Raw genomic sequence first — 19,105 nt, forward strand, 5'->3', positions numbered from 1 at the left:
AAGTTTTGTCTTTGAAAGTAGATCCCATAATTATGTTGTTGTTCTGGCATCTGACCTAAAAGGGGCAGCAGATTGTCCCGTCTAAGAAATTCATGCCAGCACTTGCTTATATTGCTGGCACACCTTCAACTAAAATGCTGAGAATTAAAAGCTTCCACCCCAATGATTCCAGGCTGTTCAGGCTGTTGGTGTTTCCATCCTTGACTATATACTGCTTTAAAGACAAACAGTATTATGTTTAAAGCAGCCAGTGAAAGACAAAATTTCTTTTTGTGCCAATACCTCAAAGTAATACAAGAAAACTGTACAAATAACATAACTGAACCAACCATGGATTTTTTTTTATCAAATTTATCAATTATTAAAATAATACCGATAGTGCTTCTAAAATTCTTATTTGTTTTCAGATCCTAAATGGACACTGAAGAACTAGTCATATTTTATTTTATTTTACCAAATTAAAAAGAGCTTATGAGTAGTAGTCTTATGCCGTTCTCACAAAGAAACTTTTTAGACTTCAACTGGGGGAAGTGACATGAGAAGATACAGGTTTCCATGCCCATTAAATCTGAGGCTAACAGATGACCAGAGCAGCAAAAAAAGTGATTGTGGTGGAGAATTTTATACATACATCTATACTGGAAATGGATTACACAGAAGCCAAATATATTTTCTTTTCTGTTTTAAGAAGATTATGTATACTATCATCTATGCGATATTGTAAGCAAGATGGGTATCCAACATACAGAACTGTTATTTGCCCTTCCAAATTCTGTTTCTTCTGCATTAAGTCAGCAAAAAAATCCCACCACAGGTGCATTACATGCTTGATATGGAAGACTAGCCATCTCAGGCAAGAAGAACTAGAGAAATTAATGGATAAAGTCCAGTCCATCAGGAGTTATTAAAAACTGAGTTCCCAATAGTGGGGTTCCTGCTTAGAAAACCTCTCAGGTATTGGTTGGTAATTCTTAGTTTATAGTGGGAGGAAGAACATTCTACACACACCTTTTCCTGACATTATATTTACCTTCTTTTCATGATGTTTCAGCATACGCTTAGGGACAGCACTAAATTTTGCAGGGAAGGATGGGTATTATTTCCTAACAAGCCACCTTTAAAATGGAAGCAAGTAAACAGAATCAAGAAAACAATTAATTGCTGAAAGCAGAAAATTATTAAAAGAAAGAAATGAAAATCTGTATTGCAGCATTTTCTTTTCCAACTCCTTCAGTGAGGGCAGAAAAAGAAGATTCAGCCATTAAAAAGCCCCCAATCTTTGGTTCTGGAAACTAGAATGGTTGAAGACATAAAGAAACAGAGATGGAAAGTTGGTTGTGAAATCTGTACCAGCTACAGCACCTCCCAGAGGCAGGAGGTATTGGGAGGGATGATGGGGCTCCTTTCTTCTGCGTGTGCTGGTCTGGTGACTGTCCCTTCAAACAGCAACCATATGCAGCACCGACCTAATCGGTCAAATGACTAAAAACCAGGCCCTCTTAGACTTGTATCTTGCCCTGTGAACCCTAACAAAAGAGCAACATTTCACAGAAGGTGACAGTCAGATCTCAGTGACAGCAGCATTTCTGAAGATGAGAAGCCATAGTTTTGTAGGGCAAGAACTGATGATAGAAGCAACCATAAAGTAACGCTGCATGAATCACTCAGAAGTGCTCCGAGAAGATGATTTGACCTCTGGAACAATCAGAAATGGCACAAGAAACATCAGGAAGGTAGAAGTAAGTAGTTTTGGCTGTTAAAATAATACAAAGCTGCATTGTATTTATCCAGAATGTGTAGTTCTTCTTTGTCAAAGGAGAATATTTAGAGAGAAAATTGATTTAGCAGTATGGGTCCTGGTTGCTACTGAGTAGAAGAAGAAAAAGATTGCTGGTCTACATTTTACTCTTCTCCAACATCTATGGCCCAACCAGCCAGGGGGATAATAGAACAATAATAGGTTTGACAAAGCAAAACTGTCTTGTAACTGGACGACACCAAAAAAGGAAGAAAATCAGCTAACAGTTAGACTGGGCTCACACATTCCCTGGAAGAGACTCTGTTTTACAAAGGCAGTATCTAGAGGCTGGTCTATGCCTACTGAAAGAAACTGTCATTCATGGTTTGTCTGTCTGTGTTTTCTTAAAAAGTCAGCTGAGCTCTGGAAGGTGTGCAGAAGCAGCTCACACAGCATCAGACTGCAACGCTTACACAGCCCGATGGCACCACAGCTGAGATGGGATATTCAGATGCTTTTCCATTTGTTTGCTAATTGCTCTGCCAGACTGCAAGTGTGTGACAAGAACTATCAAACACAGAGTTTCTCAGAGGAGCTGGAAGACCTGAAGTCTGGCATGGATGGCTCCAGGGCATTCATTTGCAATTTCACATCACCTTCAGCATACTGGCTCACCTCTGACACCTGTGCTAAAGGACAAAGTAGCTGTCATAAAATCACCAACGTACAGAAAAATCCTTTTCCTATGTAGCACCAACAGATACCACTAGTTAAAAATTTTCAACCATTTCTATATAGTTAGGGTTCTTACCACAAATAACTCCCAAATCTTTTACCTCCTGAAACTTATTATTCCTGACAAAAGCCAAAGGCATCTCTCACAAGCAGTTAGCCTCCAATGAAGAATCCATTGGGGAACCTGGCCCTTAATGGCTAAAGCAGCACAGGAGCATACAGAATATATCTGGAACTTTCCTTGTAAAAACTACTATTTGGTTTGGCCATCCCCAGTCCCATTCTTTACAGAATGGGCTTCTTCAACAGCTCCTGAGGAATGCTCCTGCCTTCAGACTGACAACAGGAAATACAGTCCTGCAAAATTAAGATTCACCTCATTGAAGAGGGAAATAAATTTAAGGAACATTAGAAGCTCCTCGATTCTTGAGCAGCAGTCCTCTTTCTTATCAGTGGGCAGTTACTGATGAAGTGACAAGAGTATGCAAATACACCAGCTTCTTTGTGTCATACAAAAAACGCCCTTGTAAATAGTACAATTCTATTGTACAATAGTAAAACAGATTATACACGTATACACATAAATCTAGATCACACAGATGGAATGTTCTCACTCTGGACATACAGAACTGAATCTTCTTTCACTTCTATATTCCTAATATGTATTAAGTACAAAATACAGTTTAAATGAAGGTTAGGGATGATAAGTGTTACCTCAGTCGGTTGGTATAGGTATCTACACAGGTCTTCATTTTAGCCAACAAAGTCCCAACAGAAGCTTGTGACTCAAACTGTTCTTCCTCCTCTTCACTATTTTCTCCCGACAGAGGAAGCAGTAATGGTACCATCGATGTGCAGGATGCAATAGCACGGAGTAATTCTAGCAGGGCTCGATAAAGGGGAACATGTCGGGCCATATCCAAAACTAAGAGAGAAAAACAGTTTACAAAAATTACTAAAACGGAACACCCTTCCACTCTTAGTGCAAATGTTTTAAATAGAAATGCTAGATTTTAATAATTATTAAAATATTAATCGCATTTAATGGTAAAATACAGTATTTTGTATTGTAATTTATAATTGGTGTTTTAATGGACTTGTCCAGAAAAAATTGGATAAGACACCTGGAAAACAAAGGTTAGCAAAAGGCACAAGAGGACAAAAATGCTAACAAGGTATGGAAAAGGATTACCATATGCTATATTAATTTCTAGTAGCTTAATATACAATCCTGGCTCAAGCTGTATGCCGACAGGAATTGCAAACAAATATAAATGGAGGAAAAATTGTAACCTATGGTGTAGCAGAGTAGCATTTGATGATTCTAATAGCATAAGCATTAATATAGACAGACTTTCATATCACCCACTTTATTTACAGTTATCTTCTTGGGGAAAATTTGTCTGCATTATTGCAGAAATATTTATGATCATAAAATAAATGAAGTTAGCTACTAAGAAGCCTAGCTTTGCTTCTTTTCATGGAGAAAGTATCATTTCAAAAACCATTATGCATCCTTCAGAACATGCAAAGGCTCTGAAGAAGATGCAAATTTTATCTGCATACATATGAACTGGAAAACAGTGAAGATGAGTAAGAATATGTATATGAGGCAAACCTCACTTTTACTGCTGCGCAGTGTGATGTGTATGTATTAAAGAAGTAACTGTGGGTAGAATATAGATATCAGCTCCTCTGACTAGGAAAGACAGGCAGAGACACAGAATTCTAATGGATTCTCTAGCACTACTTTGTTTATTTTTCTTTTCCACTTGCTTGGACAAATATGTAATGGATGTCATTTCAACTGAGTTTGTATCATTAATAGAAATCCTGAAAACGAAGCAATACACAGACACTTTAACACAGCTGCTTCCCCAGTCCCTAGGACATGCTATTTTTAACCTAACCGCAGAAGACAATGGCTCTAGTTCAAAGTATTTACAAACGACTGAGTTTATGATAAAATAAGTTTATGCTTTTTCCAGCAAAAAACCCCTGACAAACAAAAAGCCCCTGAAAACTCGCACTAGGACAGAACAAAGCACTGAACTCTTTAATGTTTCTTTTAGCACATCTCACCCTCCAAGCTAAAGCTGATCACAAACTTTCATCTCCTGTCACCAAAACCTTAGCTCTAGATACAGCATGATGGGATGGCATAAATATCCAAGCAAAATTCAACAAGCTGCTTTATCCAGGTTTAGAGCTGGATTTATCTCTACTAAGAGTCCTGTGTTCAACAGCTTGCTATTTGTATTTTGAAACTATTACAATGGCACAAACTCTTAACTGGGTGAAGTTCTGTTGTGTTGAACAGGACAAAAACTTACTAAAACAAAACATTAATCTGTCAGGTCTGGTATCATGGTTCTAAAAATATCCTGTGTGAAAATACTCCATATATTTAAAGCAAACTCCACTGAATTTGAACACTGGCGTTAAGAAAACCAGTTTCAATTATGTGTCAATTCTTATATTTTATCTGTTTTTATATATATATCTATATCTCCATTCCTTATGTTCAATCTCTAGTGTCCACAGAAAAACCCCCACAATGTGTAAAACACCTTGAACACTAATAGATCTGATGATGTGTGAATTAAAAAAACCAAACCAAAACAAAAACTACCACCACAAAAAAACCCCCCAAAAACAAAAAAGGGAAAGAAAAAAGGGTGTGTGGGGGTGAGTAGGGTAAAAACAAAGGAAGAAAGTGAGACCATAAAATGTCATAGCACAGCCCTCACCAGAAACCACATCCCACCCGTAGTGCTCCATGACCAAGCAGCTCCTCAATTTAATCGATAGCTGTTTATTATGAAGATAGCAAGTGAAGGAGAGACAGGACCTCTTAGATAACCACAGCATTTCACTTCTGAAAAGCATTTATTTATTTATTTTAACAATGAAATTTTCATGAGGCCCGAATATATAATTTCAAACCCTTCAATGCTTGCTTCTCCTCTCCTTTGCTAAATGAATAGTTAAATTAAAAATTACTGTCATGAGGGAAACCGAACTGACATAACTTCAAAATAGGAATGTTTTCCAGAAAGATAGGAGAGAATTTCTGGTTTTACCAGATTCAACTCACTTGCACTGCTTTGCAAATGTTCCCCTGTGAAACAAATTAAATGCATTCACTTGGTTTCAATTTAAACTGTCTTTTAGGGAACAACTACCAATTTCTTTTACCTTAATGCTGGACTCTTCTAAATTCAATTTCTTGATACCATTATGTGTCTCACACTATTTTTGTCCAGGGCCTTTATCATACTTACTAAGGATTATGACCCATGCAAGTGTGCTTGTCCAAAATGCCAGAATTTCCCCTCATTCCCAATCTAAATCGTAAAAATGTTTATCAATACTGGATATCTGGATAAGTATCAGAAAAGCTTGCTGTAAAGAACTAAAAAATGGCAAATCACTATTTATTACCTTTGTTTGGCACTTCATCTACCCCTTGTGCCTACTTTGTTTTCAATTGAAAGCGAATGCCAAACTGACCACGGTATGTGTTTTCTGCAGATACAACTCTGCTTTCTGAAATAGGTTAGGAAGACTTGAGCATTTTTTAAATCTCTGTATATACATGTTATACATTAATATGTATATACATTAATATGTATATACATTAATATGTATATACATTATGTATATACATTAATATGTATATACATTAGCTGTTCCAAATTGGATAACGCTCTATTTTTAAGACACTATATTTAAGCCACTAGGACTACAAGACACTCCTTTGCAAAACTCCTCCCTGGCCCAGATCTACTGTTTGCTAACCTGTCCATCCCCTCCTGGTGTGGCCAGCTGCATCTACCGATGTCGTAACAGCACCTTCTGGACTGACAGAGTTCAAACTAGAACCCCGATATTCAGGCTGTACCACCCAGGCTCCACCATCACCTTTACTGCTTTTAGTGTTTGCAGCATATTTAGTTAGCTGGGATTTATGATGGATGTCTTCCCTTTAGATATCATTATGTATATATTTGGGAACAGTATTTCAGAAATATAAATGATACAGCTTTGTAAAAAAAAAAAATTTAGATCCTGTAACAAAGTAATTTAAAGGAACTGAATTAAAATACTAAAAACATTAATAAAAATATAAAATACAAATCTGCAAATTAACAAATCCTATTTCCATTAAACAGAAGCAATGGAATCTTTGGACTACCATTTTCCCATATAAGTATCTCACCAACTAAGACACCAGCAATTTGCATTTTAAGCAAATACAAACTTCAATGAAGAACAAGTGTTAAAAGTAATTCACTAAACTTAAAAGTTTTCTTCTAAGTATACTATTCCTTGGGAACACACCCAACCTTTTTTCTGACTGAATTGGTCAATACAGGGGTAGCATAACATTTTACCTGAATTCAATAAGGTAGCTTCTTGTGTAGCAGAGAAAACCCAACGCATCACAAAACAGAAACAAATACTTTTGCTTGTAGCAGAGCTATAATTTGAATAGCATCAGCCCATCTAAAATATGTCAAATTTTTTAAGAGGTACTTCAGTTGTATAAGGCACTAACAATATTTGATTTATATGGGCATACACATAAGCATACCAAATTGCAAATACACAGCACTCCTAAGAAAATGAAAACAGGAGACTAGAATTCTTGGCTTTGTAAAAATGACCAATGGATATATTATCCAGGATTCCCTGTTATCCCAAAATAAAAAAATGTTATTAAATAACGACAAATATCTTTTCCAAACAGCTCTGTTTGGTGGTCTCAGGTTCACACACTGAGTGTGGCTGGACTGTCCTGGCTGTGAGGCCCACACAAGCCGGGGGGGCTTTCACATCTGTCCATTTTTGTCTTGTCCATGTTCCCTGATTCTGTGGGGCAGTGAACTGTTGAGGGAGGTCCAGCCCCCAGCACCACGGACCAGTTCAGAACCTCCCCCTTGTTGACTCTCAAACAGCACTGCTGTCCAAGAGAGCCTATCTGAACTTTAGCTAGGTTTCCTGAGCATTTCTTCAAATGACTACTATATGCCACATACATCAAAAGTTAAAGTTAAATTATTTGATTACTAGACTTGGAACACGGATTTGCACTCATTTTTCATCCTGCATCCTTGTCTGCCTTAAACAGGGCCGGCAGGACAGGGCTGCCTGGCAACAACCGTGCTGCCTCGGAGAAGGCTCCAAAACCAGTGCCTGGAACATGGATTTGCACCTCCTGACCCAGTCTGCTTCCCCTGCGAGCTTCCTCTGTGCTTCTCAACTTGCATTCAGTAAATACACATCAAGGTCTCACCCCTTTTGGCTATACCAGTAGTTAACCAGTTCAAACAGTTGTGTATGAAGCACAACACAAGTTAAAAGCTCCTGCTGACCCTGGAGCATGAGCAGCCAGATGCAGGGGACCTGTAAAATGGCCCCTGGCCAGCAGCTGAGAGGCAGCTGTGACAGCCCAGGGTGAAGGAGAAGGGCCACGATGTGACAGAGAGCAGTGGGGCAACACCACCACGGGGTGGGCAGCAAGACCATGACAGCAGCGCTCTTGAAGGCTGGAATCCCAGTGCTGCCACAGACAGCTGATTTAAAGGACAGTAACAGCAGCACCTTTACTACCACCTTTGTTTTATTAATTGCAGGAATTACAAGTTCTAGAAGGATGAGTGGATACGTCCAAAAAACAGGACAGTGTCTTATTGTTTTTGATAATTAGGGAGGAAGTTCACTGTAGCCTTTCTGGACAATAGGCAATAGGTCTACATTTATTCCATTGCATTTATGAAAAGCAGAAATCTCAGCAAGGTCACTGCCATTTACTAAGATAGGTAGGGATGGCAAACACCTGGCAAACATCACCTGGTTTAGTGGGATAAGGTCTTATTACTCCCCCTCATTCCTTTGGATAATAAAGGTCAAGTTTTACTGGAATCACCAGAATTCAGTTAGCCTCTTGCCACAGTATTTGCAATTTAGAAAGACACTGAAGGCTAAATAGCTAAAAAAAAAATAAAAAATAGATATTTCATAAAACCAGACCTCCCTTATATGCTCACAACAAGCAGTCTGACTTGGGGGTGGTGGAGGGATGAGGAGTCTGAATTAAGCTATTTTAAGAAGTCTTGACTTTCAGAAACTGTCATGCATCCTGTATTTTGAAAGCTGCAGTCTTTCACAAATGTCTAAAGGTCCTGAGACATTAAGGCACTGATCACATTTTTAAAAATTTCTAGACACAGCCTAGTTATTCCTCAGAAACAACTGATTAACATTCAAAGACTGTGTGTGAGATTTCAAAACATTTCAATTGCTTTCCACACATCTATCTATTCATCACCAATATAGATTTATTTCTTACAAAGACCTAAGACTACCCATATGCAATTACAACTTTAATATAATGAAAATGCATATGAGGGCAGGTAGTTTCATAGGATCAAGGTATCCCCTTAAATTGCATGTATATCTGTAACAAGATAATGGCCCAACTGAGTCTAATACTCCTTTGCTTTCTTTTAATATTATACAATATTCAAACAAAGAATAGCCAGGCCTAATGGCCCATTAAATAGATAGTACTGAACAGCAATAAATTTTTTTTTGCAATTCATTTAACATCCTCAGTACAACTTAACTGGCTATGAATACGATTATAAAACTTACTTCCATTGCAAAGAACATTTAAAACATATCACAAAGAATAAGCACATTTATTTTAAAATAAAGGAAACTATTAATATAGCATATCCAGTATATAGAAAAATCTTCACACTTTACAGCAGATTAAAGAAACAAATAGAGAATAATAATTTGTAAGAAAATGATTAAAAGTTCTGCTTTATTTGCACCTAATGTGCAGGCCTTTCCACTGTAATTCTCACTGTAACCAACCTAGGAACTACCCTAAGGAAGCCTACAAATTTGATGTAAAAGAAAACAAAATGAAACATACACTTGAGGGAAAAAACCCCAAACACCTTTACAACTTCTAAATATATCACATTGCCACATGCATACTCGCCTTGCTTCCGTGCTGTGAGAAAAGCTGTATATATATGCTCTCAATCTATCTCCTGTACATTGTTTCTCATTTACTAACTTGCATCATTTAAGGACTTCTTGAATTTCAGTTATTTTAGAGGCTCACCAAAGTTTGAGTATTTTTTCTTACGTGAAATTTCTTTTTTCTTCTGACCAACATACATGACTGACTTTCTGCCTTTGTTGAAGGCAAGAAGAGTACGCTGGCAGTCACAGCAGAAGGCACCACTGCCAACTGTTTCCAAATTACAGCCCTTTTATTTATTTTCTCAAAGAGATCTGCCACTGCAAACATGAGAGGGACGGTCATGAATGGATGATTAACAGGAAATAATTGAAAAGAAAAAGGCATTCTGGAGAGAATGCACATCTAAAACTAGGAAATGCAAATTTAAACAAAAAAATTCCTGTAAAGGCTACAAGTGCGGTTTACATTTAACAGATTCGAAGAGGGGAAAAAAACAGGTTAAAACTTGAAATGAACAAATTGACCTCTATAATCAAAGATGAAATTGAATCCTGATTTTATAATTATGCTCTCATCGTCCATCCCAAGAGGCCTCCTTCTTGCGTGGGGTAGAGTTTCCAGTGACCCAAGAGACGCCTTCAAGTCTCATTTCTTGTTTTGTTTTGGATCTATTTTTCTCCTATTTCAATAAGACTTTCTATCTTCCTGGAAAGACGAATGATTGTATTTTGTTTAATATTCATTCAGAAGTAGCCATCTAATCCTGCCTCTGTTTTAAGTAATGTGAAAGAAAACCACTGACAGTTACGTATAGCAGCTGGATTATAAAACTGTTCAATTCATATCATGCAGAAATACTGAAAATTTACTGCACTGTATCCAAACCTCCCCTGCAAAAAAGCCCAAGAAAACACCTTTGCATTCCAAGACACCTATTTTATCTTTTACAGTAAGCAAGTTTAAAGAACATTGGCCTCATCAATTTAAGAAGCTAAAAGTAAAATATGACACTCTCATTACCATGGAACTTACTAAAAAGCTCAAGTTCAATGTTAAGATCATGACTGCAGTACCACACACACCCGTCACGACATTTTTCTTTTTTATTTTATTTTACTTTTACCTCCAAATAATTTAAAAATAGATCTTAAAGTTCTGTCAATTTTCCATCATTTCTAAAACACACTTAGTAATTACTAAGGACATCTTTTTTAAGCCTCAGTATGTTATTCACAAACCTAAAACCCATAGCCATGATTAAATTAAGGAGTTCAGGATCTCGTTATCATATCAAAGACACTCAGTAGCTACAAACACCACTGAGCAAAAAAGCCACACAAAGGAAACACTCATTTTGTATTTTTAATTAAAACCTTCAGACACAGTCTTGTGGCCACAGATACTGCGCCAAACATGAGTGAGACACACTGTCTTTCCAGCAGGGCCACCCACATGTCCTTTTGCTAAATATTTTAAAACTGGAGCCGTTCCTCAGCCCCCCCTTCACCGCATCTTTGCAAACATATGATCTATGAATGCAGCCAGCCCAGGCTGCAGGCAATAGTGTCAGTTCCAAATACGTCATGCTCTGCTGCCTCTTGATTTTCTGTTTCAGAATCAACCCAGGGCAAGCCTCTTTTATAATAGGCCTAATTAACACCCTGTGTTCTGCTCCGAACAAAAAAAGGGTTGCCTACAGAGTATTTCAAAATCTGATCTGTTTAAGAAAACATTAGCCTTCGAGTAAAAATAAAACAAATGCATTCTAAATACTGTCATCTTGTAATAATTTAATTAGCTTGACTTTTTCTTCACTTTTCTTTATAGGAATAACACACAAACATTTTCACAGTATCATCTGGAGTATCAGAAAAATGGCACCAGAAAAGACGAAGCAGGAGGAGGAAGGGTTAAGTCCCCTTACAGGTCATGAGTTACACATGCTGTGTCAGAGCGGTAAAATAATGCAAGGGTGGGCCTCTGAATTCAACATGTACGGTGTCAGGCTCCAAGTTGATTACTATTATTGTTCAGATAACAGCCTTAAAATTTTGCTTTTCAGATGTTAGCACTGAGCCCATTAGCAGTCAAAAAATAAAAAAAAAAAAGAAAATCAGATCAATTGTTAGAAAAGGTGAAGAGAAATTGGAAATTACTTAATGAGACTGCGTTCAATTATTAGTACCACTTCAACATCATGTGCATTTTCCCCCTTTCTCAAAGAGACAGTCCAGAACTGGAAAAGGGACGAGAGAAAGGTGACTCAACAACCCAAGGTATGGAATGAGCTGCTGTACTAAAATGAAATAAACTGAGACTTTGCAGCCTCAGCGACTAATGAAGTGTATCATAAAGGTTGGGGTTTTTTTAATTATGAGTGGTAAAAAAGTGAATAGAATTGGACTGATCAATGCATTCACAGGAATAGGTGCACCATTAGATGAAATAGTGCCACTTGTAAAAGAACATACACTACACAACACATCACTGTTAAGCTTTGGAAAAGCTTAGCACTAAACGTTGGGACAGTAAATACTGCTACAGGTTCAAAAGTAATCAGATAAATTCATGTAAGATCAGCCCATCACGGCTCATAAATGAGGAGACACCAGCCCTGGCCACATAGTAGCAACACCAGGGCAGCATCTGTAGGTCAGCCCCATCCCTATATGCTCCCATAGGCATCTGTTATTGTCCACTACTGGTGATCAAGTAATAGGCTAACAACCGTGGTCTGTCTTGGCACTGCTCTACTTATAAGTACCTTCTACAAAAGTTGGAAAAAAAAATTATAACAGTTTAACTGTTACTATATAAAAGGAAAACTCTTTCAATTATAGAATCAAAATGAATTGGTCAGTCATCTAGAGTTAGTGTAGTAATGTGGCTCAAGGAAGTAGACCTCAACTATTTCTGGTTTGCTTATTTTTAAATAATATTTGATTTTGGTGAAGTTAAGTATTTTCAGGAAAGTTTTTTTTACAAGTGAAGTCAAACAACACTTAAAAGTTGTCACAAATGTATTTGTGAATAGAGAGAAAAACTTTGCCAGAAAAAGCAGAAGGCCAGTGTGTATGGTGTCATTGTGTTTCATTAAGCCAGTGTGTACAGTTGAGTAAAAAGACACAATGTCCTGTATTTCCAAAGGACAGGAAAAAGAAACCCAAATGATATAAAACACAAAAAAACCCCAACTGATCTTTTAAAACATAAGTGACTACTGAAACCAAGTGCAGTCCCCAGTTTTGGAGATATTACTATTTCCATGCCACACTCTAGTCCCTGATAATGGAATCCAGTAGAGAGATCACTCTCTGCCATGTAATAGGGCTCCACATAATCTTGAAAAGGTGGTCAGGTAATGAAGAGATGCTTCTTGGAGGCTACAAAGCCATCTAACATGGGGGGTAGGGAATACATAATAAATTAAGAATAATTAACAAAAAACTAAAATTGCAAAATACTGTATTAACGGGTTTTGTTTGTTTGTTTGAAAAAGTGGCCCAGTAGGCATTAGTGTAGAAAGGATGTGAGCAGAGTACAGCAGAGGAAGTCCATACTGCCAGGGGTTCCAACCCCATCTCTCCTCTGAAACATTGCTGGTTTTACCCAACACCAGTTCTTTAAAACCAACAAAATATGAAGAAACACAATTAAAGCATAAAGCTATAACCAAATCATGTTTATAGCTAAATCTAGAAAATAAGTGTAAGGAAGCACCAATGTAAAGCTACAAGATTGCTCTATACTATCCAATAAATACATAATGATATAAAGGCATAGATAAATGAAAGATATAAAAAATATACGAAGAAAGATATATATAAAGAAAGGCATTCAGAGACTGCATGAAAATAAAGCTTTTTGCCTGGTCAGAGGATGAAAAAAACCCCACTTCATTATTAATACATTATTAAAAAGAACAGCATTTTCTATTTGAGGTAGATGTAATGAAATAAATCTAATATTAAAGGTAAGCTAGAAGTGTCAAATTAATCTTCCATTTAGCCAAGGAAATAAGAAAACTACTTTCTGTAGAGAAAAACCCACAAGATTTAAATATTCTGCAGACTAAACCTTTCTTGAAAAAGTAAAATTGAAACCAAAACAAACCAGGTGCAAGCTGCCTCCCACCTCAAGTTAAGTGTCTCAAGTGCAGGCAATCCACAGAGATGAAAGTAAAGGTATCATTACTCTAAGAACATGAAGCACGATTGTTTAAGGAAGTTAATGTGGCTTTCAGCATCCCTGCACTGGAGAAGGGAATAGTGATTTCACTATTTTTGGCAGAAGAGTGGGCAAGCAGCCACCTTGAAATAGTCCTCAGTCTAAGTGTTATCCCTTCCAGCCCATAAAACAAGTCACCAGTATTTTAGAATAAGATGGAAATTGAAAATAAGATGGAAACCTGCCATTTCATTGCACAGAAATCAACATGAAAATTCAAAATTAGATAATGAAGTTGTAGAGTGTTTTTAAACCATTACTTCAGCAGATGGAAAAAGGCCAAGACTTGGGTCTTCTCTTCTAACTGTCAGCAGAGGATATCAACATTGTTACTGGAATTAAAGGACATGCAGTTCCTGTACTTTATGGCAAACTTTCCATATGTGTGAGCACACCTACAGAATCATGTCCTCAAGGGACAGACAGAAAGGAGGCTACTTAGGAATCTCATTCTCCCTTAAATATCTAACTATTTGCTTGGCCAGGATGGCAGGCCCCCTGTGCATATGCAAAACAGAACCTTTATCATTTCAGTGTATTTTCTGGAGAATAGTTGGTTGTTTAAATACCAAGATGGGCTTTTGGTAAACACGAAAAGTGCAGGCTGAGGAGAAAAATTCAAGCCTAATGGCCTCCCTGAGTCTAAGTTAAATGAAAGGTAACCCCTTGCACTCACTGCATACTGAAAGTGCCTTACAGTACAATAGCTATGAGTCAAATTTATCTACCAGTTTAACTGAGCACCACATACGACAGGGAGAATCATCTCTGTGCCCCAGACTTGTGGAATAAGAAAATTTGCACCTTCCATGCAAACTCATGCAAGTTCCTGCCTACCTTGTTAAAATGGATCATCCTCCATTATGTTACAGTATAACAATAAAGACTAACTCAAAAGAGGAGAAAATATTCTTTTGTTAATGAGCAGTACTATCTTGAAGTTGTCCTCTATGGAGAACAAGAAAATATAAATACTATTGAAAAAAGCTAGAGTTTGGGTGTTGGAATGATCCACCACAGATTAACTATTTTTCTAGACCAACTCCTTCAGCTACAGAGATCTATTTCCTTTGACTTGTACTCAATACTATGAATACCCTCAGAGAACAGTAAGAAAGGAAATACAGCGAATGGGAAGTGTCTGCAGAAGAGTATGGGAAATGCCAGATACATTTACAACATTTCATTTTCAAAAACAGGAGAGAAAACAAGAACACAAAAGAAATAAAAGACAAGTGAGAGTGTTACTGCCTGGTATAATGAAGACCTATGACTTGACCACACAAATGAGGTTTTCAACTGCTGAAAACAAAAGCCGGCCCTCACCTCAATGTTCCAGTAAGTTCCTCTTCAAATGCATGTGCAGCTACATGCCTCAGCTGATAAAACCCTTCCCTGGAAGTACAGTGAGCTCACTTTTAGGAAAGGCAAAGTAAAAATGTTTAGAACTAACCCTGCCAATCTGCTCTGTACATAAACAGAAAGAAAGGGATCACTAGTTTGTTTAGTCAAGAAAATTTCAGCAGCTTATCCAATTGTGCTGCCACTAACTGACAAAGCCACTAATATGGAAAAAATAAAAAAAATTGAAAATTCATTACTTACAGCCCTTTCAGGAGTCTCTTGTGTGTAACAATAAAACATCTGTGCCCCGTATGTGGTTACTGTATCCTTAGCAACAAGGATCAGGAAGGCATGAGAGTTAAAAAAACCAAACCAAAACAACCCACAAACATTTCTGCGATATAATATGGAACTGTAGGACATCTATTATGGTGTCATGTTCTCCTCTGATGTCATATTCTCTTCTCAAAAAGGACCGAGTGTTGGGAATGAGAGGAATAATTTTAAAAATTAATTCTTAATGCCTCCAGTAAAATCTGTGAATGTTTGTAGCCTGTCATGCTGCACAGCAATCTATTCCAGACACCCAGATCTCATTCCCAACCATCATGACTAAGTCTAAATGAAACCACTTGAGATGTACCGTCTGACTAAAGTAAAATCAGAAAAAATGGAAGACCCGGTAATATTTACTCTGGACATTTTGAAAGATGCAATGTGAAACCTCAAATTTTAAAGGGCCTGCTGCATGTCTTTACCAATTACCCTCAGAAGAAAAACCAGTTTAGTACTTACAGACTCCAAATCTTGTCCTGCAAGCAGGGATACAGTACCAGTGTTGACTTCCAGTTAATGAAGGGGGGGAAAAAAAAAAGGAACTCCTGGATGAAATGCTCATGGGCCTCAGTAACGAGATAAATGGACCAGGAAAGCTTAGGGATAGGCTCCCTCCACTTTAAACAAGGTAGAAGCTTTACTGCCTTGTGCCTTGAACAGTCACGTCAGTGACCTGTACTGTTTTCTGTAAATTAAACAACGGTCACAAGATGGTGACAGCCTATTGGCAGAGGGAATTTCATGGAACACTTACGGTCAAAAGCAAACACTTCTGAAGACAACAACCCCTAACTTTTATTTCTCAAGTGAATAATTCAAAATAAACACACAGAAACTTATTTCAGAAACTAAATGAACACCAGCTCCATCTCATGTATGATTTGTTAGCTTCTATACATCCTTGTATCAAGGACCAGCATCTAACTGCATTTCTCCTGAAAGCTTATTAAAAGAGGTAACTCATCTGTGGGAGGCAGGAAGGCAAACACCACAGTTTAGTTTCCTTTTACATAAAACATATTACACAGTGGAGTGCAAGGCATCAAGGTCTGTCAAAAAAGTGTATCTCACCTTAGTACCGGAAAAGTGATGTCTAAGTGGATCCAAAGGGGAACAGTAAAAAATTACAGGTCCTTGGCAGGCAGATACAGATACGTAAGCAGTCTGTTGTTGCTCATGCTTTCAAGACAGTCATACTACCCTGTAACCACAGAGGTCCAGAACTTCATAGTGGTCTCCAGATGACAATGAAACCTTGTTCACTTATGGTCCTGTAAAGCAACTTCAGTGGCCTAGTCACCACGTGGAAAAATTTCTGTGATTTAAGGCTCAGAAAAACAAAAAACCAGATAAAATCCCCATCCCACTCCTGATTCAAGAGTACTGTTTTTCTGAAAAGTACTCTGTATTATTTAGACAGCAGGACAAAGAATATATGAGTGAGAAGCAGAAGGAAGAACAAGGTGAGATGCAAGAAGCCCCCCAGAAATCTAGCCTTCACCCCTCTTATTTCTCACCTGATAATTTCTTGACTACCTTTCCCACAAAACTCCCTTACTTCTGGAAAATCCAACATGGACTTTAATTCACTCTGGTCAAGTGAGTGGGGCCAGAGGCTGCAAGCTAGTCTGAAGTATGCTCTGTACAAACAGCTGCAAAATCCACCACCAGCTGTGTAAATCAATGAAGAGCTCTCCAGTTAATGGATTTATGTTTAAAAGCCATATAAAACAATGTGAAGTATAGAAACAGATAAAGACTGAAGCAGAAGTTACAGTCTCACAGTGATCCTTGCTAAGTAATGATTTGTTGAAGAAAACATTTCTGTTAGCTCTTTCAAGTAAGTAAACTTCAGTCTTTAAAGGACTAAATGCTTTATCTGCCATGCAATCCAGTACCCAATTACAAACCAAATCTAAGCTGCTTTGTTCCTCCTAACAGCTAGGTTTTTAATTCTCAAAGATCTCAATGCCATGATGTTTCAACACATTCTTCATAATTACTCCCTATAAATTATACCAAATTTCTGCACCACAGTAGAGCTAGAAGTACAAATTTACAATTTGTTCTTTCATAAATCTTTTACATTATTATCCACTGAAACGGATAATTGGTTTTGACGCTTAAAAAAAATTATGTTATTAAAGTTCTACTCCAAAAGCACTATCTCCTAGGAAATAACCTGCTGCTTTAAATGTTTTGAAAATATCAACAGCATATATTAATATACTTTTGTAATAGAAAATAAGAGATTTCATGAGAAAATAATTTTATCCTCTTATTCCAAAACTATTTACAACTAAAGATGACAAAACAGAGGAAAGAAATGTGAGAAAAGGTGCTGGGATGGTGGTATCTTCTAGGTTCTTTTGTTTTGTTTTTTTAAGATTGGTCATCTGGAAACTCATATGGACAAGATTAATTATTTCTCACAAGGTAAGATGCTTTAAAGGCTTTGGAGAAAGAAGAACTTGTTCTAGTACTGTTGTTCTCTGAGAGCCACCCTCCTGGACCAGGATCAGTTCTCACTACTGTTTCCCTCTGCTTGCCCAGTAAGGATCCAATATTCACTCAACAGACTCCTCTAACTCAACAAAAAATATGAACATGACAGCTCAAAAACCTGATACTTGAAAGCCTTAATACTCCTCCAGAAGCATGCAGTCTACATTCAAACCAATGTGAAGAAACAGTTCTGGATCCTGCTGTCTTAGACAAAAAACCTCGAGCTGCAGAGAATGGCACAGAATCGTGTCTGTAGCATCTCAAAGGTTACTAACCGCTTTTTAAAGGTACAATACCCATACAAGCGATTCTTTTTGACACCAGTGAAGCAGAGAAAAAAGATTGCCTGATGTCCCATGTGAAACTAGAGACTGAAGAAGAGAAAAAAACCTCTCTCCTTTTTTCCCATCATTCCTTTCCACCATATCCAGAAGGTCACCACACCCACAGCTGGGGTTGAAACACTCACCTCTAACTCAGGAACATTCATCAGTCACCAGCTTCTGAGTTGCTTCAGTACATGAAGAGTGGGATTAAAACAGTTCCCTCAAAACCAATATGGAACATGTCACCCTATCCGCCAAAGGCAGGTTGGCTCAGTATTTCCTAAACTATTACCACTTTTCTTGCCAAAATACCAGTGTACATGCTGACCATATTCACAGACAATAAAGCAGTGGTTGATCTTGACTGGTGCTAATAGAAGCTGGTGTTGAAAGGAGCGTGGAAGAACAACCAGTACTATCCTGTGTCCATTTAATTGATTTCTTGACACAAAACTATTTTAAAGCAAGTGTGAGAGACTACAACAAGCACATTTCTGGGAAGTGAAGACCAACAAGTGGGAACAAACTAGAGGAACTTCTGTAGTTAGTTATGAGAGAATTCTGGATTTTTCCAAGGATATTCTGGGTCAGTAACTAAGTTACAAAATCAAGAAAAAAATCCAGACAATAGTCAAAATGCATCAAAGTCCCTCAATCAAAAGGAGAGTAAGATGTAGACACATAGTTGAAGTGTCAAAATCATCAAGTCAATGTCGAGATAAAACACATGAAAAAGGTGTGAATGAGATCAGTAAGAAATCTAAAGTAACCTGTGTTGCTACAAAGGATCTGAGTTCTTCCTCTTTTTTCAACTGGAGTAAAAATAATACTTTGAAACCTGGCTCAAACTGGCCATGCCCATCACTATTGACTCAAGGGCATCACACA

The 19,105-nt window shown here is 37.6% G+C and overlaps 1 protein-coding gene across 1 annotated transcript in view; it reads right to left on the reverse strand.

The window, feature by feature from the left end:
- Positions 1–19,105, reverse strand: part of BIRC6 (baculoviral IAP repeat containing 6) — a 180,083-nt gene that overhangs the window by 22,339 nt on the left and 138,639 nt on the right. The window contains exon 66 of the mRNA XM_029086930.1: positions 3,188–3,398. Coding sequence (XP_028942763.1) covers positions 3,188–3,398 — 211 coding nt within the window. The remainder of the gene's footprint in view (positions 1–3,187; positions 3,399–19,105) is intronic.

Source organism: Antrostomus carolinensis, unplaced genomic scaffold (genome assembly GCF_000700745.2).
Source record: "Antrostomus carolinensis isolate BGI_N321 unplaced genomic scaffold, ASM70074v2 scaffold2889, whole genome shotgun sequence".
NCBI classification, from domain to species: Eukaryota; Metazoa; Chordata; class Aves; order Caprimulgiformes; family Caprimulgidae; genus Antrostomus; species Antrostomus carolinensis.